This window comes from Elephantulus edwardii, unplaced genomic scaffold, assembly GCF_000299155.1.
Source record: "Elephantulus edwardii isolate Elephantulus edwardi_28Jun2011 unplaced genomic scaffold, EleEdw1.0 scaffold00086, whole genome shotgun sequence".
In the NCBI taxonomy this organism is placed as follows: domain Eukaryota; kingdom Metazoa; phylum Chordata; class Mammalia; order Macroscelidea; family Macroscelididae; genus Elephantulus; species Elephantulus edwardii.
Window position 1 is genome coordinate 10454434 of NW_006399836.1, and position 21641 is coordinate 10476074.

The 21641-nt window shown below is 52.2% G+C and overlaps 1 protein-coding gene across 1 annotated transcript in view; it reads left to right on the plus strand.

Moving 5' to 3' along the window:
- Positions 1-21414, plus strand: part of IFT27 (intraflagellar transport 27 homolog (Chlamydomonas)) — a 25851-nt gene extending 4437 nt beyond the window's left edge. Inside the window, exons 2-7 of the mRNA XM_006890156.1 lie at positions 8604-8683; positions 9059-9118; positions 10522-10581; positions 13705-13822; positions 14697-14806; positions 21303-21414. Coding sequence (XP_006890218.1) covers positions 8604-8683; positions 9059-9118; positions 10522-10581; positions 13705-13822; positions 14697-14806; positions 21303-21401 — 527 coding nt within the window. The 3' untranslated portion in view covers positions 21402-21414. The remainder of the gene's footprint in view (positions 1-8603; positions 8684-9058; positions 9119-10521; positions 10582-13704; positions 13823-14696; positions 14807-21302) is intronic.
- Positions 21415-21641: the final 227 nt, after the last annotated feature.

Genomic DNA, 21641 nt, shown 5'->3' on the forward strand with positions numbered 1-21641 from the left:
CCCTGTTCCCAACTTTTGCATTCCAGTCACCCATTATTATCAATGCATCTTGATTGCATGTTCGATCTATCTCTGCCTGTAAGAGTTGGTAGAAATCATCTATTTCTTCTTCTTTGGCTCTGGTTGTTGGTGCGTATATCTGGATGATAGCAGTGTTCACTGGACTTCCTTGTAAGCGTATAGATATAATCCTATCACTCACAATGTTGTACTTCAAGATGGACCTAGAAATTTCTTTTTTGACTCTGAAAGCAACTCCATTTTTCCTCACCTTTAATAATAATTTTTAAAAAGCCTCACTCATTGATTGTCTTTCAGCTGGAACTGATTCATAGCCTACTCTCCACTGGGTTCTGAGACGGTGAATCTTTACAGGAGGAGATTGCCTCTCTTTCTACTGCAGAGTAGCTGGAGGATTCAAACTTCCACCATTTGGGTTAACAGCCCAACACAGTACAACAGCAGGTTGTTGGGTTGTTGTTGAGTGCCATCCAGTCAGAACCAATTCATAGCTGACCCTCTAGCTGGTTTTCAGAGGCAGTAACTTGCACAGGAGGAGATTGCCCATCCTTCTACCTAGGAGAGACTGGTAGATTCAAACACCATACCTTTGTATCGGGAGCGCAGTTCCTTACCACTAAGCCACCTGCCCTCTCTATACTAGCAGGTTAGGAGAAGTGGAAAATTGACCACAGTTTGGTAAAAATTTACGCGTGTTTTCTTAATGATACTGGACTGCCCACTCTCAGGACAGAAATGAGTCCCTGAAAGTCAACTGTTTCTGTTTTGTCGACCAATACATCCCAAGCCCCAGAACAATGCTGGGACGTAATAGGTGCTCAGTTAAGTATGTGTAGACTGAATGGCTACGTGGCGTTCACATTTGGAGTAGCCCATCTTTTATCGTTGTGCTCCTGTTGGAAAACATCTGCCTGAATTGTAGACTTAAAGTCATAGAATGTGGGCGTAGACTGGATTCTGCTGCACCCCAGATGTGTCTGTGTCTCTTAACCCTGTCACTGTAGCATCTTGGGGCAGCTGCACCGAACAGTGAAGTCTGTTGTTCAAGGTCACCACCAGTGAAGGTCAGAGTCAAGATTTCAGCTCCCAGATCTCCCTGACTCCCCACCTTTCCTCTGTTTCTAATTCTCCTTCTACCCTCCCTAGTTATTGTCCAGCTCTTCGACACATAACAAGTGACTGCAAAGACCATGGCCTGTATGAGGTGCACTTTGGTCTCCAGAGTGACACCATTGCTCTTCAGTACTTTGGCGAGGTCCCTAACAGCCGATTTTCCCATCACAATACGTCTTTTAATTTTCTGGCTGCTAGTGCCAAGAGTGTTTACTATGGAGCCAAGCAAACTAAAGCTGTGAACAATCTCAATCTCTTCACCATCTATCCTGATGCTGCCAATTGGCCCAGTGGTGAGAATCTTTATTTTCTTGATATTGAGCCTCAATCCATATTGAAGGCTGCAGTCCTTGACCTTCTGCAGCAAGCGCTTCAAGTCCTCCTCAATTTCAGCAAGCAAGGTTGTGTCATCTGCGTAAGACAGATTATTGATGAATCTTCCTCCAATCCTGCAAAGGCATTTGACTGTGTGGATCACAGCAAACTGTGGCTGGCCCTGAGAAGTGCTAATGTGAAACTATACTTGGACCAGGAGGCAGTTGCCAGAACAAAGCAAGAAAATATTGCATGGTTCAAAATTGGGAAGGGTGTATGCCAGGGATGTGTCCTATCTCCATACTTTTTTAACCTACTTGCAGAACAGACTGTCTGGGAGGCTAGGCTGTATGAGGAGAAGTGTGGCATCAGGATTGGAGGAAGATTCATCCAGGCCATAGTCTTTGCTATGCATCAGAAAGGTGGACAGTTACTAAGGATGATAGAAGGAGAATTGATGCCTTTGAGCTGTGCTGGAAAAGAGTATTGAGTTCTCTTACCATAGCCTGGTAAGAGAACAAACAGGTTCATCCTTGAGAGGATGAGACCAGTCTTCTCCTTGAAGACAAGGACTCTGAGGCTTCGTCTGACATACTTTGGACATGGTGCAAGGCAGGACCAGTCTCTTGGAGAGAGACATCATGCTTGGGAGGGTGGAGGAACAGCGCAAAAGAGGAAGACCCTCTATGAGGTGGATTGATTCAGTAACTAGGGTAATGGGGATCGGTATGTCAGAGACAATAAGATTGTCACAGGATAGAACAGGGTTTAGGGCTATTGTACATTGTGTCACTATGAGTCACAGGTGACTCGATAACACATAACAGCATGAATCATGTTGTGTTGGTGGTGGTGTGTTGTTGGAACCAACATGTAGTTAATCCTCTAGTGAGTTTTCAGAGGCAGTTAATCAAATGAGAGGAGATTGCCCCTTCTTCTCCCACAGAGCAGACGATGGATTCAAACTGTGTGCCTTTGGGATTGCAGCACAGCCTCTTACCACTGGGCCATGAGAGCTCATTTGGTGACCCTAAATAGGCAGCTCTGGTGACATGTGGTTAGGAGTTGGCACTGCCAGCCCCAAGAGTATGCATTTCTAATTCACCAGCTGCTTCATGGTAGAAAGATGGGCATTCTCCTCCCGTGAGATTTACTGCCTCTGAAAACCCACTCGAGGGTCAGCTGTGAGTCGACAGCCCATAATTACATTATATGAATCATAGTTCACTGCCACCCACCAACAAAACAGCCGCATGGCAAACTTACTGAACGTCTAAAACCTGAACTCAGGCGGCCTCACTGTGGTTTGGAGAAGCAGCCAGGAAGGTTAAGACCCGGGGTCACACAGCTGAAAGCGGCAGAGCTGGGCTGTAGACCCAGCTGATCTGATTTCCAGGACGCTGGTGGCATCGTGAGTAAAGTGTCAGACTCTAGCAGAAAGGCTGGTATCAAATCCCTCTGCTGAAGTGTTGCTCTTGGTCTGTCTTGTCTGAACAGTAGAGGGTTTGGCTTGCTGGTTTGGGCTCTTAACCTCTGTTTTCCTGCCCTGTCCCGGGCCCTCTTTCACATCCACTCCCCCTGGTGTCTGTTTCATCTCATTGCAGCTGCTGCCGGAGTGGGTGAGGCCTGAGCTTCTGTGTCCTCAGGGACATGTCCTCTTGTCATTTCCAGGGACCAAAAGACCTCGCCCCAGAGAACTTGCCCCGCTGTCTCTGTCTCCCAAGTTCAAATCCATGTTCTCCTCTCTGTCCCCACTACACACCTCCCTCGCTGACTGTCATCGTCCTCTCACCCTTTACCGGCTGGCTGTTTCGATGGGGGCAGTCTGCCAAGTGTTTCTCTCACAAAGCGCATAACTGAGGGACCGAGCACTAACCTTTGCTTCCATCGCAGACATCCAGTGAGGGCCTCTCAGGCAAGGTGCAGCAGAGTGCAGGAATGAAGGCCCCAGGCCAAAGAGAGAAGATGCACATTATTAAAAAATTAAAACAGATGCACATTATAAGTTTCAATGATCCATGTATCAGATGCAGATGAGCCCCTCAAAGTACAAATGGTAATTGTTCAGCTAAAGATTGTTGTTATTGTTGATTGCCTCTGAGTCGAGCACAACTCGTAGCAACCCTGTAACTATCGACATTCATCAAAGTTCATAGAGTTTCTCAGGCATGTTGTTTAAGGACAATTATATTTGCCTATATTTAATCTGCTTAATAAACAGCTGAGTGTGACTTACTATGTGCCAGGTGTAGTGGTTGCATGTTCAGCTGCTGACTGGAAGTTTAGTGGTTCAAACCTACCAGCCATTCCATAGGAGAAGGATTTAGCAGTCTGCTTATATAACGATATTGTTGTTGTTAGATGCCATTGAGTCAAGTACGTACGACTCCTAGTGACCCTGTGAACAAAATAACTGAACCCTGCTCTATCCTGCACCATCCTCACACTTCCTGACACACAAGAGCCCACTGCATCAGTCACCATGTCAATCTACCTGGTTGAGGGTCTTCCTCTCCTTCACTGACCCTCCACCCTTCCCAGCATCATGTCCTTCTCCAAGTAATAGCCCTCCTAGCAACATGTCCAAAGTGTGTGAGGTGAAGCCTCATCATTCTTGCCTCCAAAGAGCACTCCGGCTGTCCCCTCTCCAAGACATATCTGTTCGTTCTCTCGGCCGTCCATGGGATGTCCAGTGCTCTTCTCCAACACCGCAGCTCAGAGGTGTCAAATCTTCTGTCATCCTTCTTCATTGTCCAGCTCTCAGCCTGCATCAGACCCACCTTGGTCCCCACCCTGACATTATTACTCCTCGGTAACCTGGAGAATAGCTGTGGGATACAAATGTCACTCATTAAATCATTATAGCAGTTCTAGGAGATCTGTACTTTTATTACTCCCATTTTATAGATGTGGCAACTGAGACATATAGAGATTAAGTAATAGAAGTCACACAGCTCGTAAGTAGTGGGGTTAGAGTCTGGCACCCGAGGCTGTGCTGTAATATGATGGAATACGCAGGAGTAATAATGCTTTTTAGGGAACTCTAGTAAGTTAAAGGTGAGGAGTTACGCTACCAACACAAGGTACCCCCTTTGAATCCATCAGCTGCTCCCTGGGAGAAAGATGGGCATTCTCTTTCCATGCAATTGTTGTTATGTGCCGTCGAGTCACCTGTGACCCATAGCGACCCTATGTACAGCAGCTCTGAACCCTGCCCTGTCCTGAGCCAGTCTAATCTCGACACAGTTCACTGAAGAGTCAGCTATAGTCATTTCTGACTTGACAGTACATAACAGTTAAACACTATACTATTCTTCACTGTTGTTGACCTCAAATGGCAGCACTACCTGCTTTGAGCTGCAGTAGCCATGCAGTAAAGATAGACAGACGGATGGCCTTCAGAGCCACGCAGGACAGGTACTGCTTGTGCTTTGCCCGGCAGTGAATGCTCAGGAGGTGGACTTGGGAGGAAGTGGCTTCAGTCTTTAGGGACTAATCACCCTGAGTTTGACAAAGGAGTGGTTAGAGAGGAGGTTGGAAGGTGGGTCAGGTGAGGGGTGGGGTGGATTGTGAGGGGTGGGGTGGAAGGGATTGTTGATGGATTTTGTGGAAGCCCACCCTGCAGATGGTGTAGAGGAAAGTCCTCTCAGTCAAGGCAAAGGCATTTCGACAGAGAAAGCCTAGGATGTGGAATTGGCTAAACAGATGTTGGAAGACAGAAAAGAAGGAAACAGATGACCCGGAAGTGGTAGATGGAAGTTGGAGTGGTCCGAGCTTAGCCAGGAAAGTTGCTCACAGAGCCAGGGCCCTCAGTTCTGAGGAGGGGTGTGCCCAGCTGCTGTGCGGCCTGGCCCCTGATGCCACCACAGGCCACAAGGGTCCATTCCCCACCACCAGGGAGCCCAGCCCTGTATTCAGGGCAAAGTGTGACCAAAATCTTTGAGGATCTGCATTTCGGAGACCACTCTGGGGACGCGAGTACTGCATGAGCCAGGGACCAGTCCAGGGAAGCTGCATTAGGGATCTCCAGAGAGAGAACTGAAGCTGGGCCATCAAGTTGGCCGTGCATCTCCGTGCTCTGTGGACGCCTGTCCGGGGTCACTGTTGAACTCTCTGTGCCAGTTCTTCTTGTCGAGGTCTTCCTCTCTGGCCCTGTCCCTCCACATTTCCCAGCGTACTTCCCAAAAACATGCCCACAGTAGGAGAGACAGAGTCTGACCCTCCTTGCCTCTGAAGGGAACCCTGGTGACACTTCCTCCAAGACAGATTTGTGTGTTCTTTTTACAGTGACGCCACAATTCAAAGGCACCTATTAAATAGAAGGTATTAGTGAAACAGGCATTGGAGGGCCAACGGGACAAGGAAGACAGCTCACTTCGTCACAGCAGAAAGGAGCGTCAGCCCTGAGCTGAGGCGTCTCTGAGGCAGGGGCGGCGTTATCAGAACCTGGAAGGTCAGAGCACAGACCCTGTGGGGCTGCGGCACAGACTGTGAAAAGGGGACACTGCCTGCCCAGGGCTGGGACCTTTGAGGGGCAGGATAAAGCCGCTCTTGATAGATGGCATCAAGTTGGTTCCTGCTTCCAGCAACACATGGGACAGGTGGAAATGCCCCACGCGGTATCCTCGTAATTTTTGTGGAAGCCGGTCACCAAATCTTTCTCCTTCTGAGCACCTGGATGAGTTTGAACCCCCAACCTTTCCGCTAGCATTTAACCATTTGCACCACCAGGGTCCTCAAAACTAGCCTGGCAAAAGAACACAGTTCTGAGCCTTTGATGTGGTGAGGCTTGTGTAAAACAATTCACCACCAATGAATACATCAGCACAGGTAACCTGGACTCCACCTTCCATCTGCCCCTGGATGAATAGAGTGGTAACAAGGAGCCCTGGTGACGCAGTGTTGAAGCACTCCACTGCCCACTGAAAAGTCTGCATTGAGCCCACCAGAGGCTCTGCAGGGGAACAGCCTGGCAGTCGCTCCTGTGAAGGTATCTCACAAGCTTTGAGTCCATGCTGGCTCCTAGCTGCCTTGGAGGACAGCGCAGAACTGCCCACTGCCTCTCAGGCTGTAAATCTTAGCAGACGCACACTGCCCCTCCTTGCCTCTGTTGAGTGACTGGTGGGCGGGTTTGAACCATTGAGCTTCTGGTCCGTCCCCTGACAGGTAGGTAGTGTGCTACGCCACAGAGGCTCTGCTCAGCCTTGAAAATCGATGGGAGCAGGTATGCACTGTCACTTGGGGTCACAGTGGGGAGGCGCTGTTAGGATGTGGTGGCCTTTAGCCACAACAGGCATGCACCCTCCGCTATGCCCACCTTCGGGAGGTGGAGGAGCACAGGGTACCCTCGTTGTTGATGTTGTTGTTGTTGTTGTTAAGTGCCATTGAGTTGTAGGTGACTCCTAGCGACCCTGTGAATGGGAGTTCTCAACACTTGTGTGACTTTGATCTTTTCTGCAGGTTCATAGGGTTCCTGGAGGCAAGCTATTATGGAAGTAGATGCCACTCCTGCTTCCAAGATTGTTTTAATCAGGGAGCTCCACCAAACACTGTCTGCCGTCAGTGTTCAGTTTCACAGCTACCACGAGTTACCTCTGTACGACAAATGGACACACGAGGGCTATACCACCTAGAAGAGTGTTTGAACAAAAACAATGGAAAATAGGCCTGAGGGCCACTGATTAAAGTCACCCACCTTTGGCTTGGTAGCATCACTTTCTGTCTACTGGGCCAGCTGATCTAAGCCAACTCTCTAAGCGATGGGTAAAAAGCCAGATCCGCACAGAGCCAGGAGACTGAAGGCACATGACACCACAGGGCTGACTGGGCCTTCGGAGTCAGGGAAATGGGAAGGAACAGAGAAGAGACCCTTGGACTGGGAATTACGAGGCGACAGGTGACCCCTTTGCGTCATCCAGGCGGGGCCTCTCTCTGCCGACAGCCCAGGGCTTCGCTCCCAGGCTGGTCCACTCACTCTGTCTTTCTCTCCTGGCTGCTCCTCTGATGCCGAGTTCTCAGTGATGCTGTTTGAATTTACACCTGTCATCTTGTTCTGTAAACACGCTCACCGGCTGCAGCACCCTTCTTCCCAGAGCTGGACGCGCTCCCGGCCACCGACGCCAGAGGTGGCTGCCGACAGCAGAGGTTTGGCCTTAAGTGTGGGCGACTCTGAGTGATTACTGGAGCTGAGATTGACGTGATCAGCCAGCTGTGGGGGCTTCGTGTGCGGAAAGAGTTATCGCCAACTGGATGCAGAAGCAGAATAGGAGCCAGGACGGTGGGTGTCCTCACGGTACCCAGAAGGAGAGCCCTGCTTGGTGTGGAACACTCAGGCCCTTCCTGGTCACAGATGGCTGTGGTGGCCCCAGATGTCAGGAGGCTGCAGGAATGGGAGTGAATCAGAGTGACCACCGGGCCCTGGGAAAGGACAGGGCCAGTGGAGCAAGCAGGGCACTGGGGAACCTCAGCTGATCACCCGGCTTCTCCGACCCTCTTTTTCTGCTGTGTTAGTTCACGATGCTGACTCAGGGAGGCCGGGCAGGAAGAGACGGCGGCGAGGTGGTGGGAAGGTTCCCTTCTGTGGCCACAGACGGCCTGCCTGGACCGCTCAGCCCTTCAGGAGTTAGTATCATAGGAGATGCTGGAGCAGTCAGATCATGGTTTTCAGGGGGAAATGATAGGTGGGAAAAATGGAAGCGGGAACTTGAATAGTGACAGACAACCGAGAAGGTGAGGGAAGCGGAGTGTCTGTGCCAACTGTAAGACAGGGTGAGGAGGTGAAGAGCTGGTGCCACAGTGCCAGGCAGAGGGTCACAGTGTGCCAGGGGTGTGCCAATGCCCACGGGGCTGGGAGAGAAGCAGGAGTGTGTGAGGAGTCGGCTGATGGAGCGAGAGTCACTACGAGGGAGAAGGATTGTACCCAAACAAGGCTGAGCTCTGGTCGCCTCCTGCCCTCAGGACTGGCCTTGGAGAAACCCATCCGGCTGTGTAATGAGCTTCGCAGGCCCGTTGTCCTGTTTCATGGCCCGTTCTTGGGGAAGCCAGTCCATTCCCTCTGAAAACACATCACTAAGACTGGTCTCTAGACTGGTGATCTGGGACAGGGGTGGGGTGGGGGGAGTCTCCAGGCAGTCTTTTCTCCTTCAACCTTACAGGAGACCCAGCAGTGGGCAAGACAGCCCTGGCACAGATCTTCCGCAGCGACGGTGCCCATTTCCAGAAGAACTACACCCTGGTGAGCTCGAGGTGGTGGGGAGGCCCAGCTGCGGATAATAGGGAAGGGTTCTGGGGACCCCCTGGGACTCTGGGGAGAGAGAGAGAAGCTGGAGGCTGCCCGAACTGCTAAGTGGAAGTCATCCTCACACAGGCTACACAGGGGGCTTAAAGGGTGTTGGGTGGGACACACCGAAACAGGGTACCTGATGTTGGGTCACCCTGTGTGTAAACTGCCCCATGGGTAGGGGTGGAAACAGAGGCCATGGTGCTCCCCACAGACCCCACAGTCTGAAGTGCTCCCCCGCAGGAGTGAATGTGGAAGACCAACACTTGGGTGGGGACCTCAAGACCTGGGGTGCTTGTAGGGCCCCTCTGATGGCCATGTCCTCTGCAGACGACAGGGGTGGATTTGGTGGTGAAGACGGTGCCAGTTCCCGACACGAGTGACAGTGTGGTAAGTGGTGCGTGTCACGTGTGGGAGTGGGAGGGCCATGCTGTGCCAAGTCCCGGGGTCCCCATCACCCTCCCTGTGACAGGGGAGTGGAGACACATCCAAGCTTTGAAAACGGAATCAGTGAATTCAGGGCGTGTTCTAGGGAGAGGCTGGGTGTTCGGGGGAACAGGAGGGCAGACCAGAAGAGGATCCCCATCCCGGAATCTAGTGTCTGGTGCCACTGGCTTAGCCAGGTTCCTGCAGGAGGATGCAACAGCTCTGGAAATTGATTTGTAAAATGCATATTTCCGTGTGGAGGGAGGACTCCCAGCTGCCCCTGCTTCTTAAAGGGGTCCAGGGTGGAGAATGGGGGTGCACAGGGGACACAGATGGCCCAGGTGCCTGGCAGACCACCAGACGGTGCACACCAGGGGGCTCTGAGGGTCAGAAACACGGACAGGCCTCCACGTGGGCTGGCATGGCATGGACAGGGCATGCAGGGTCCCCCGGGGCCTGCTGTCAGGCCGTCCTGGAACGGTGACAGACCGCCCTGCTTTAACTGCCTTCCAGGGCCTGCTCGCTGACCTCCTTAAGAAGAATGGTTTTAAGATCTGAAAATCAATTTGGTTAACAAAGTGCAAAATGACCTTTTGGAAAGCAGAGCGCTGGTCAGCCTGCTAAGCATGCTGTTGTGCCAGGTGGGCAGGCAGCCTGGCCCTGGCGATTCTGTGTGGGGTCAGGAGAGGTGACCAGAGCTCACCCCCTCCCCGCCTGCCTCGTGCCTGGGGAGAGGAACGGCGCGCAAGTGGCGTGAAAATGTGTACACGTGCGCGTGTCCACGGCGCGTGGCCGTCTGCAGTGTTTCCGCGGTGACAGCCACGTGGGCACAGTAACTTCCCCCCTGGTAGACTTTGTTGGGGCGTGCTTCCTTTTCTTTTTTCAGAGTTTTGATTACCATTGATTAATTATATTGGTAGTTGTTGTTGCGAGATGTGTCGAGTCAAGTACAGCTCACAGCCACCTCACGAACAGACCTGAGCCCTGTCCCGTCCTGGGCCGTCCTCACAGCCTCTGCCACACTCCAGCCCATTGCTGCAGTCACTGCGTTAGACCACCTGGTTGAGGGTCTCCATTCCGCCATCTCTCCCCCTTTCCAAACATGAGGTCCCTCTGCAAAGACTAGCCTCCCCCTCGCAACATGCTCACGGCGGCATTATTTTTTTATCTGTCTTATTGGTGGCTAATAATATAATAGTAGTAGTAGTAATAATAATAATAATAATAATAATAATAAAGCACACTTGCCATTTCAGTGTCTTGTCACAGATAATCCCGGCACATTAGTTATGTTTGTCACGTTGTGCACCCCTCACCTCTGCCCGTTTCTAAGTTTTCCAGCTCCTGACGTGCCCCTCTGATTCCAGGAACTCTTCATTTTTGATTCTGCCGGCAAGGAGCTGTTTTCTGAAATGCTGGACAAACTGGCAAGTAGCCCGCCATCGTTTCCTTAACCAACCCCCTCACTCCCATCTTCCACCAGAAAGAACTGCCGTGCCCGCTCATAGTGGAGAGACGCGGGCAGGACAGAATTGTCTCAGGGACATCTCCCCTCCTCCAGCCCAAGGCATGGTGGCCACTTGGCAAGGGAGAGGGGGCCACCAGGGTGTGTGGCTGTGCACATGATGCCCCCTAGCTCTGAAACGGCCAGGCCCCAAATGTGCCAGCAGCTGTGAGGCTCAGCTCTTGCACCTCTCCAGTTCTGGGGCTCGGTACCCTAGGCGGCAGTGTATGTCCCCTCCCCCTCCTCCTGGTGCTGGCCCCTCCGTTCCGACTCTGGACGACTCTGCGTCTGTCAGAGTGAACTGTGCTTCCTGGACTTTGCAGTGGCTGACTTTGGGGAGCAGGGCACCAGGCCTTTCTTCCGAGCTACCTCTGGAACCTCTAGTCTTGCTGTCCAGTGCCTGTCTGTGTCCCCCAGGGCTGCCGTGAGGTTCTGAAGGGCACAATAATGAGGCTCTCTTACCTCTCCACCCCTTAGGGCAGGGGCATCAGGGCCCCAGGAAATGCCCATGCACTGCCCAAAGGGAGGGGTCTCCAGGCCCATCAGTTCCGCGGTCACACTCTCCCTGCACTTGGCTTTGCCTTAACCCCCCAACTCTCAGGATCCAGTGTGCTGTCCCTTCCTGGGGAACAGTTAGGCTACCCTGACCATAAAGCTCGTGAGCGTTCTCCAGAACCCTCTCCTGCCCCTGCAGAAGCTCCACCCACCGCATGGTATCAGTTCCAACTCATAGTGACCCCCCCAACCCCCACCCCGGGCTGAGTGCAACCTCCTCGTGAGGTTCCCAGGGCTATAAGTCTTCATGGGGACAGGCTGCCCCAGCTCTCGCCAGGAGCAGCTGTTGGATGCGAACCACAGACCTTCGGATTAGCAGGCCAGTGCTTAAACCAGCTGTGCCACCAGGGCCCCTCGTCCAAGGGTGGCTCCATTCTAATGGATATGATTTGTGCCCTTTGCTCTTGTTTTCTCATTCAGAGAAGTAGCTCTAATGACGGTCATTTCCCACAGGGCCGGCCTTCACGGCTGCATTCATGAAGTGGCTGCTGTGTGCCTGGCCTGGTGCCAGGGGTTGCCCAGCTTGGCAGAAAGGGGAGGAAGTACTGGGCAGTAGGCAAGGGCGCTGCCCACTGGCCCGCACTGCCCCTGGCCAGCCCTGACCCAGATGTCCCTGCCCTGGCTCAGTCTCGGGCATATCTGAGTCATCTCACCAAGGTGGGGAGGGTGGGGCAAGGTGGCTCCTGGTGACTCTGGGGAAGTGATCTGTTCTCAAGGCTGGGGTCAACCTAACTGTGAGGGGTGGGGAGGGGGAGCCCCCCAGAGCCATCCCTGCACAACTGCGAGGCTGAAAAGTCTTCCTCTCACCATGAGAAGCTTCTCTACCGGGGCTGGCGGGGTGGGGGTGAGGGGTGCGGCGTCTAGGAAATCAAGCCGGTTGTGACTCATGGCAGCCCGAGGCATCGTAGGTTTTCTTGACTGTAGCTTCTCCAGAAGCAGTTCAAGTCTATGGATCAACCTGTGCAGGGAGGGTTTGAACCACCAACTTTCCTGATCGTAACAAGTTACTACTGCCCTCAGAAATAAAGCCACTTTAATCGAGCAGGATGGAGCTGCCCAGTGAGCAGAGCCTGGCTATGGGGGGAGCCTGCACCGACCACCCACCTCCCAGGGGCACACAGGACACTGGGGACTTGAAGAAGCAGCTCCCCGTGACGGAGTAACGAAAGAACCGTTGCTCATGCCTGCAAATCAGACAGTGTTACAGGAAGTTGACCTCCTGTCCAGCGACTCCAGGCGAAGGAACAGCGCTACAGCTCATTTGGTGAAACCAGGAAGACTTTATTGTCTGCGGAGAGCGCTGACAGGGACCACAGCCTCTCAAGGCTCAGGCTCCAGGAGGCACAACATTCTCTCTTTACAGAGGCTTACAGGTGGTGGTGGGGGTCTCTTTTCTATTGGCTCGTTTTTACATGCATTATGATTATGGTTAATTGGGCAAAGGTGCTAGAGGTCATTTAGGTACAGGAGGAGTAAGGTCTAGGTTAGTTAAAATTCCCTCACTAGGTTCCGGGGCAGCACACCTCCTGCTGTTGGACCAGTTCTGTTACCTATTGCTGAACTTAACCTTCTCTTACTTGGTCAAAGCTGCCACTGCACCTGGGGGTCTCGTCTGCTAACCAGGTTCCCTTGTTTCCTTTAGTCTGTGTCTTCTTTCGCCCTAGCCTGCCTCAGGAGCAGCCAGCAAGCACCATGGCAGGCGCTTAACAAAAATGATGGACGTGAGCACAATGTCATATCAGAAGCCCTCGGTGAGACCGTGGCTTGCATCAGGCGCACTTTAATCTTTACGATGACATCCTTGCTCCTTGACACTTTGAAGAGCTCCTTCACAAGGTGGCCGTGGTTCTCTTCAACCGTTTCCTGAAGGCTGCTGAGGGCATTTCCAATCAGGATCTTGTGATAAACCCATCCGGAGGAACATTTCTTTCTGCATCTTTAGTTGAACCACAGAGAAAAGCCCTTCCCTTTGTTATGTGCTTAAGCTGGTCTAAGGATTTGACAGTTGCAGGGAAAACCCTTTGTTATGTACTTAAGTCTGTCTGAAGGCTTGGCAGTCGCAGGGCAAGTAAGGGAAAGTGGAGCTGGAGAGCTGGAGCCCAGGAGGAGCCTGGGTGGTACAGTGGTTGAGCTCTTACCTGCCAGGCTAGCAGTTAGCCGCTGAAAGCCACCAGCACCTGGTGAAAGAGGTGCGGTGCAGTCTGCTTCTGTAAAGAGTCCGGCCCTGGAGGTCCTGGGAGGCTGCATTGTCCTGCCCTGTGAGGTCTCAGTGGGCTTGGGATGGATTGACAGCAATAGGTTTGGTCTAGTTTAAGGGGAAGGTGGGCTCCGTCTTGGATCAGTCATTCTGATGCAAGTCAAGCACCTCTGTTTTAGAACTGCCAGTTTTTCCTTTCCCCCAACATACATCCTGCTTCCTGTGGAAGGGCAAGCTGTCCCTCTACCTAGAGGCCAGGTCCCCAGTACTGTGCCCTCCTGTCCCTCCACACAGTGGGAGAATCCCAACGTCTTGTGTCTCGTTTACGATGTGACCAACGAACAGTCCTTCAACAACTGCAGCAAGTGGCTGGAGAAGGTGCGGTCTCAGGCCCCCGGGAGCCCCCTCCCAGGTAAGTTCAGTGCACAGCTGGCCCTTCCTCCCTCTGCCTTTGCAAGAGGCCATTGGTGAGGTGATGTGGGCCCAGAGCAGGCTGGGCACTGGCCCAGCATCTTAGCAGCCGTACAGACTGGAGTGAGTCACATCCTCTCATTCTAGAAGCGTGTCGAACTTCCGAAACATGCTGGTCTAGACAAAACACAGAGCGGGTCATGAAACATCAGCTTCACATGCTCATTTAATTGCCCACAATTTTAAGTTAATTCTCCACATTTAAAAGTTCCTTAACTGAAATGACAGCAACACCATACACCTTGCAGGGTGCATGGGAATCTGAGCTAACGAGGAGACAGGGGCTGCCCTTCCCTCCCCAGTTACTGCCAGAAAACTGACCTCTCCCCAGCTTCTCACGTGTGTGGAGTCATGTAAACACTCAAGCCTTATCTTCCCCTCCGAATGCCTTGCTTCAGTTTATTTTCCATCCATCTGTGAGATCAACAAATTCTTCTCGTCATCGACCAGGGCGAGCCATCTTCAGGGACAGGTGGGAAATCGCTGTAGTCGGTACAGCCAAGAGCTCAGAGCAGCAGTAAGGGCCAGTTTGAAAGTTTAGACCACATGCTAGGAATTACTGCAAATGCTCCCAGCAATGGGGCCATTGCTACCACTGAGCTTGCAACTTGGGGGTGTCCAGGTAGACCTGTGAAGTCTCCAGAAAAGAATGATCTGTGGTCAGGAACACAGACCCCTGTCTTCTCGGAAGCCCAGAGGGGTCCCCGGGCCGGCCTACCTGTCTCATGTGCTGCTTCGAACCCCTAAAACTCTAGAGGCTGTTCTCTGTTCCCTCCCGCTGCACCCTGAGCCTGCTCTGTGTTTCTTTCAAGTAGGTGTGCTCGTGGGGAATAAGACAGACCTGGCTGGCCGGCGGGTGGTGGAGTCAGAACAGGCCCGCGCGTGGGCACTGGGCCAAGGCCTGGAATGTTTTGAAGCTTCAGTGGTAAGTACCCCCTGAAGGCACGGGCGCCAAGTCTGGAGTGGGCCTCAGCTGGAAGCGGCTATTCACGCACACGAGGCTATTCACGCGTCCTCGTGGGCAGAGAGTTGCTCTCCCAGCCATATACAACGCTTCATTTGGAGCCATGTTTACATTCTTAGCCTGAGATAGCTTCCCGGTCTAGCATGAGCCACTCTGTACCTTATATTAAAGCCTGTGCTGCAGTAAGAGGTATCTCAGTGGGAAAAGCAACTGTATAACCGTGTTCTGTCAGAGTGTCCTGTGATCTTGTCATGAGCTAAGATCTGACGGTGTACTTGAACATGATCTCCATGGAGCCCCCCTGACAAGTCCGTCCTGGGGATGGGAGCTGGATTCTCAGTCCCTGAGTCACTGCTGAGGTGGTCGGGAGACTCTCCCATGGCTGGTGAAGGGCGAGGTCAGGACCAAAGCCCATGCTTTCTAATTCCCACCTGGCTCCTTGTCCCCTGCTTGCTGCTGCCCAGGGGATTCCAGGCCATGGACAGCCCCCCAGCAGAGTCAGCTGGCCCCTTCATTAAGTGCAGGAACCAGAAGGATTTGTTGCCGGTTTCTTTAGGGGGTTAAAACCAATTGCTCGACTGGTCAAGTCAATTCCAGTGCGGGAACCGAGCACACGGGGTTTACAGTGGCCGAGTTTTTGAAATGGATTGCCAGACATTTCTTCCAAGGTGCCTCTGGGTTGACTCCACCTGCTGGTTCGTAGCTGTTTGCACTGCCTGGTGGCCCGTCTGCTTCCACATTTGGCTGCCCAGCGCTGCTGAGCCCCCTTGAGCCCCCTTGGGAATCTCCCTGAAGCCAGGGTACAGGCAGAGACCCAGGCTCCCCATGAAGTCAGGTGCACCCTGGGAGACAGGGCTCTGGACGGGACACGCGTGCAGTCTTGTTTCCTGTAGGATCAGCGAGGCTCAGGTCCAAGCTGCCTCACCCTCACCCAGGTAATCGGGACAGTCTGCCTGGCCTGCAGCTCAGGAGCAGTGACACAGCCCTTGCCCTTGACTTTGTGGCCTCCAGACCCGGTTCCCAGGCCTTTCCTTGTCAGTGGGCTAACTAGGACCCTGGAGACCATTAACATTAACCCTCCTTCCGCTAATGGCTTCTGCGGTGATTGCATCTGTCAGACTGCTCTGACAGTGCCAATCAATTGCCTGTCCACATGGGAACAGTGAAGCACTCAACTGGTAGCTAAAAGGTTGGCGGTTTGAGCTCACCCAGAGGTGCCGTGGGCCACATGCCTGGTGACCAGCTTCTGAAAGCCCACAGTTTTGAGGACCCAGTGGGCACCCTGAGTTAAAATTGACTCCACGGCATTTAAAAACAGTATGAATGTGAACTTCTTCTGTCTCCCCAAATCAGTGCGAGTCCTCAGAGGAGTATCGTGTTTTAAAGTGACCTCCAGCAGTGCCCCAGGCTTCTCATCTGTAAAATGGGGATTATAAAATACAGCCCTAACTGAGTAGTAAATATGAGAATTGAATAAGGGGGTAATATAAAACACTCAGCTAGATAGTGAATAGAAAAAGCCTAGGGCATAGGAAACAATTCAAGTTATAGCTTTCTTTTAGGTACAAATGTCCTCTCTCTCCTACCCCCAAATAATCTTTTTGCACTATTACTACTGATTACATCTTGATATTCACAGGTTGTGCAAAGATAAATGTTACCCTTGCCGGCCCAACTATCCCAAGTGCTAAACTAATGAAGTCCAAATTAGTGGGCTTTCACCTGTAGGAAGTTGTTCATCTTTTATACAGAGAGCCTCTGAGCGCAGCAGTAAGATCTCGGCTGTGACGAATAGTTTTTCAGTATTCCATCTTCCTGCACTCACCCTGGAGAAATTGTCGCCTCACCCCAAGATCCCGTATGTTCTGCCCATCTTCCTGGAACTCTTAAGTTTAAAAGTCAGCCCGGCCTGTCAATCGCCACTGCCCACCAGGGCTCTCTGTACATCTGCCGCATTCAGGTGTGGGGACGCTGTCGAGAAGAGTAGGTGTAAATTATGCTTGAGAAGGCTGCAGTTAAGTACTCGGTATTAACTGCGCAAGTTAACTAGTCCCCCCTGAGTTGATGCTAACAGAAGCACCACTGGCAGCTCGGGTAAGAAAGCTGTAATTAAAAAGGAAATATAACCTAGTGCTGCTTGAGACACAGCCAAGTCCCCGCACCAAGCCTGTCCCCTTATCAAGTCCCTGTGCCAAGCCCGTCCCCTCATCGAGTCCCTGAGCCAAGCCCATCCCCTCGTGGAGTCCCTGCACCAAGCCCATCCCCTTGTTGAGTCTCAGCACCAAGCCCCATCCCCTCATCAAGTCCCCAAGTCCCTCCACCAAGCCTGTCCCCTCGTCAGAGTCCCTGTGCCAAGCCTGTCCTCCTCTCGTCAAGTCCCCGCACCAACCCTATCCCCTCGAGTCCCCAAGTCCCTGTGCCAAGCCCATCCCCTCGTCGAGTCCCTGCGCCAAGCCCATCCCCTCATCAAGTCCCTGTGCCAAGCCTATGCCCCAGTAGTCAAGTCCCCGCACCAAGCCTGTCCCCCCTCGTCGAGTCCCAGCACCAAGCCCATCCCCTCGTCGAGTCCCTGTGCCAACCCTGTGCCCCCCTCATCGAGTCCCTGCACCAAGCCTGTCCCCTCGCTGAGTCCCCGTACCAAGCCCGTCCCCTCGTCAAGTCCCCACGCCAAGCTCATCCCCTTGTCTTGAGTCCCCACACCAAGCCCATCTCATCGTGCTCAGCACAGTGCAGTCACCTTGCTGACCTCAGGGAGGGGCCTGCCCGTCCCCTGCCCATCTGGCCTATCAGCAATTGGACATTTCAGACCAGGGGGGAAAGCAGTTCTTTAAACAGAATTAAAATTAATAAAACAGTATAAGAAGTTAGAAGAAGTTCAGTGTAGCTAAAAAATTGAAGCCAAGGCCATAGGCAGGTGTCACTGGCCACACAGGGAAATGAGAGGAGGGACCAGTGCTGGTGAGGTGTCTCCTGTGCCCCAGGTGTTTGGCATTTACTGTTGATTTCCGCCTCCTAACAGCCCTGTGTCCCTGTGTCACAGGTGGTGACAGGCTCAGAGAGGTTAAGTCACCTTCCCTGGTTACACAGCTCTGGAGTGGCTAGAACTGAGGTCTTCTGGCATCAAGTCCTGGGCTTCTAGAAGGGATGCTCCCGGGACATGGGGGAGGGAGGCAGCTCTGTTCTCCCACATGCCTGGCTACCTTGAGACCCTCAGGGACAGAATTCTCGGCCTGGCCAAGTACTCGTCTGAGGCTGCTCTTGTGATACCTCTCTCCAAGCAAACCTACTCTAGAACTTTCCAAAGCATGTAAGTGAGGGTATGATTCACCCTTTCAGAAAAGAGTCCCTGAGATTGGAAACCCTGGCTGCATCTAGAACAGTTCTGTTTCTGTGTCTGTTTCAGGAGCACCCGTGGGCTACGCTGAGGTTGGCACATGTGAAGTCCTTATTATTCATGTTGTATTCTCCCAAGATCTTGCTTTCAAGAACTTTTGAATCTGATTAGAAAGCAGTGTGTGCATGAGATTCAGGCCTCGTTCTCTTTTCTCTCAACACTTCAACATCACATTGGACGTTGGTGCAACTTAGGGCATTGTGATCCGAGCAGCCCACTTCTTCTGGGCCCCAGATGGCCTGTGTTCAGGTAGTTGCCAACAAGTCAATCTCAACTCGGTGACCCCGTGTGTACAGAGCTAGCTTCTCAAAGCTGTGACCTTTCTACAGAGGGCCACCAGGCCTGCCTACCAAAGTGATGTTAGGGGGGTTTGAACCGCTGAGGTCCGAGCTAGTAGTCAAGCGCCACCTCCCTGGTTGGCTCATCTGCGTAATGCAGGCACTGAACTTGGTGGTTGCTGGCACGCTCTTCATTTGGGAAGGTCTTTCCTTTTTGTTGGAAACGTTTCTCCAGCCCCTGTCGAGGCCTCACTGTTTTGCAGCTGCCACCGATCATTTCAAAACAGCCTCTTTTACATTCCAAGCCTGAGCTGCAGTCTTGAAAGCAGCACATCCTTTCTCCTGCCAACGTATTTCTTAAAACAGAATTTAAACACATGCACACAGAGGAGGCGAGAACAATGGAGGTAGATTGAGAGCGGAGCCTCTTCCGCACCCCCTCCCCCATCCAGAGCCTGTCCTTACACCGCCCCTCCCCCCCATCCCCTTAGAAATGATCCCGGGCAAGTTCCCACACTCTTCTGACCTCTCTTATGATCGAACAGATCTTTCCTCATAAGATTGTTCATTAGTTCAGTTATTAAAATACCAGGTCCTGGATAACTGTCAAAATTCCAAGGTTGGTGTGAAGTCAAAGAGCCTTCCCTCCATGGCCCACCTGCCACAGCCTGTGCCCCACGGTAAACTGAGGCCAGGCTTCCTCACCTGGTCACTGGTGGGCGGGGAGGGATGCTGGATGAGGAATGCTGTAGCCTTGCCAAAGTCGGCTTTGGCCTCTGTAGACTTGAGGGGTGTCATCTGTGACAGAGGTGATCCCTCTTTGAAGAGGCCTCAGCGCTCACACACACACACACACACACACCCCGCGTCTGGTTCCTGGCTGACGTTTGTGGAGACCCAGCACCTTCCTGGTGGATGAGTACTGAGCCTTCCTGGAGGGGCTCAAGGTGGCCAGAGATGAGCCGGGCAACCACCATGGCCTGTCAGTGGGGCGGACAGACGGGAGGTACCATCCTCATCTGGCTGTTCACCAAGTCCATACCAGCTCAAGGCCTCCCTCGAGCCCCCAGTCGCCTGACCCCGGCCACCCCCACCCCCAGCCCCAACCCGCTGAGTTCCAAGTGAAGGAAAGGCGCCCTCCCTGGGAAGATCCCACCCCACATTCTCAGTAGACCTCTTTCTCCACCGAGTTCTCTTGGATCTCTCTCCTCCATCCTTTATCCTCTCTCTCCCTCCTTCCACTGGAGGTGGGCTCATCCTGACCTTTTTTCCTTTTTCGTTTGTATTGTGATCCGAGTGAACGTTTATAGAGTACATTGATTTTTCTGTTCGGCCATTCGTGTGCATTTGGTTTTATGACATTGGTCATAAAAATCATCATTGGTCATAGTCCTCACAGGGTAACAACACTCTTCCCTCCTCTCCCTTACGATTCTTGTTTCCATCCATCCTTCTGTCTTCTCCTTTCCTGCCTTCTCAGCTTTTTCCCTGGACAAAAGCTGCCCTTTCAGCCAAACAGTAGGCAGGCCTCGAAGGTGAACCTTAACCATGCCAGGGAGACACTCAGTCACGCAGAACAACAGAGTTGAGCCATAGATCTTTGTTCCAGGCTTGAAGGAGAAGTAAAGGGCTTCCTCCAGTCTCTGTTGGACCAGTAACCCTGGTGGGTTCATTTTATTATTATTATTATTATTATTAATTTACATATTTCCTTACACTGTGTTTCATTCATGTACATTGTTTTGGGGGGTTTTCCACCTCCTCCCTCCAGCCACCAAATTCTGTAGCCCTGGCCCCATGATTTCCCCCTCCCCAAACTTAGCACCCCCGCCCTCTCCCCTTTCCTTTTTGGATGTCCATGCAGATCTCACTGGTTGTCCTTCTGGTTTTACAGTTAATGGTCTTAGGCGGTGTTTGTCCTTATACATCTGAGTTAGTTCAGTCAGCATAATGCTCTGTAGCTTCTCCCATTTACATAGTATTTTATGAAATTGTTGCTCCTGAGTTCTGCATAGTGTTCCATAGCGTCGATGTACCATTTCTCAGTCAGTCGTTTGTGGACAAACATTTAGGCTGTTTGCATGTTCTTGCTATTGTGAATAACGCTGCTGTGTACATCAGTGTCCAGATCTCCGTTTGTGTCTCAGTTCTGTCCCCCACAGGGTATATCCCTAGCAGTGGAATAGCTGGGTCCTTTGGCGGGTTCATTCTCCTCTGACCTTTTCCATCTTTTATATTGCTTTGCCTTTGGAACCTTAATGAAAACTAAGCAAGAAAGTCTCCTTTTAACATCTTCTCCTCACTTAGCTGGGAGCTCTGGTGGCCTAGTGGCAAGAAGCTGCGTGGCAATCCCGAAGGCACGTGGTTCGAGGTCACCAGCTGCTTTGCGGGAGAAGGATGGGCAGTCTCCTCCCATGCGATTAACTGCCCCTGAAAACCTATTGGAGGGTCAACTATGGGTCAGTTACGACTCTACGCTATACAACAACAACAACAATTCACTTAGCTAGAGCAGTGGAAGTATATGCCCCAAATAAAATAGACCCAGGTTCGGATCCCAGCTCCACCATATACACAATTCAGTTAGTTCCCTTCGATCTCTCCCTGCTTCAGTTTCCTTCTTGTACACTTGGCTCGATGGTGGAATCACTCGCTACCCAGCAGTGGCGTGGCTGACTGGAACAAGACAAATTGTGTGCAACGCCGGGGAAGCATCAGGGGAGAGCTGGCTTGCCTGGCTACTGGCAGAAATAACACGGCCCACTTGTTAAACTTCTCTCCGCAGAAGGAGATGGAAAACTACGAGGCCCCGTTCCACTGTTTGGCCAAGCAGTTCTTCCACCTGTACCGCGAGAAGGTGGAGGTTTTCCACTCGCTGGTGTGAAGGGATGGGGCGGCAGTGACCAAGGCGAAGCTGGCAAAGAGGTGCCTTCTCCTTGGAAGATGAGAGAAGATGGAATTGCCTATGCACTTCCAATAGATCCTGACAGCTTTAAATAAAACAAGTGAAAATGTAGCAGCCATGGTTCCTTCCGTTCTTGGCTGGTGCAACCCTGGTTCCGTTTTACACCCTGGCTGGGAACCTTGTGTGGGGGTCGGGCCCTTGGGGAGCACCCTAGGCTGG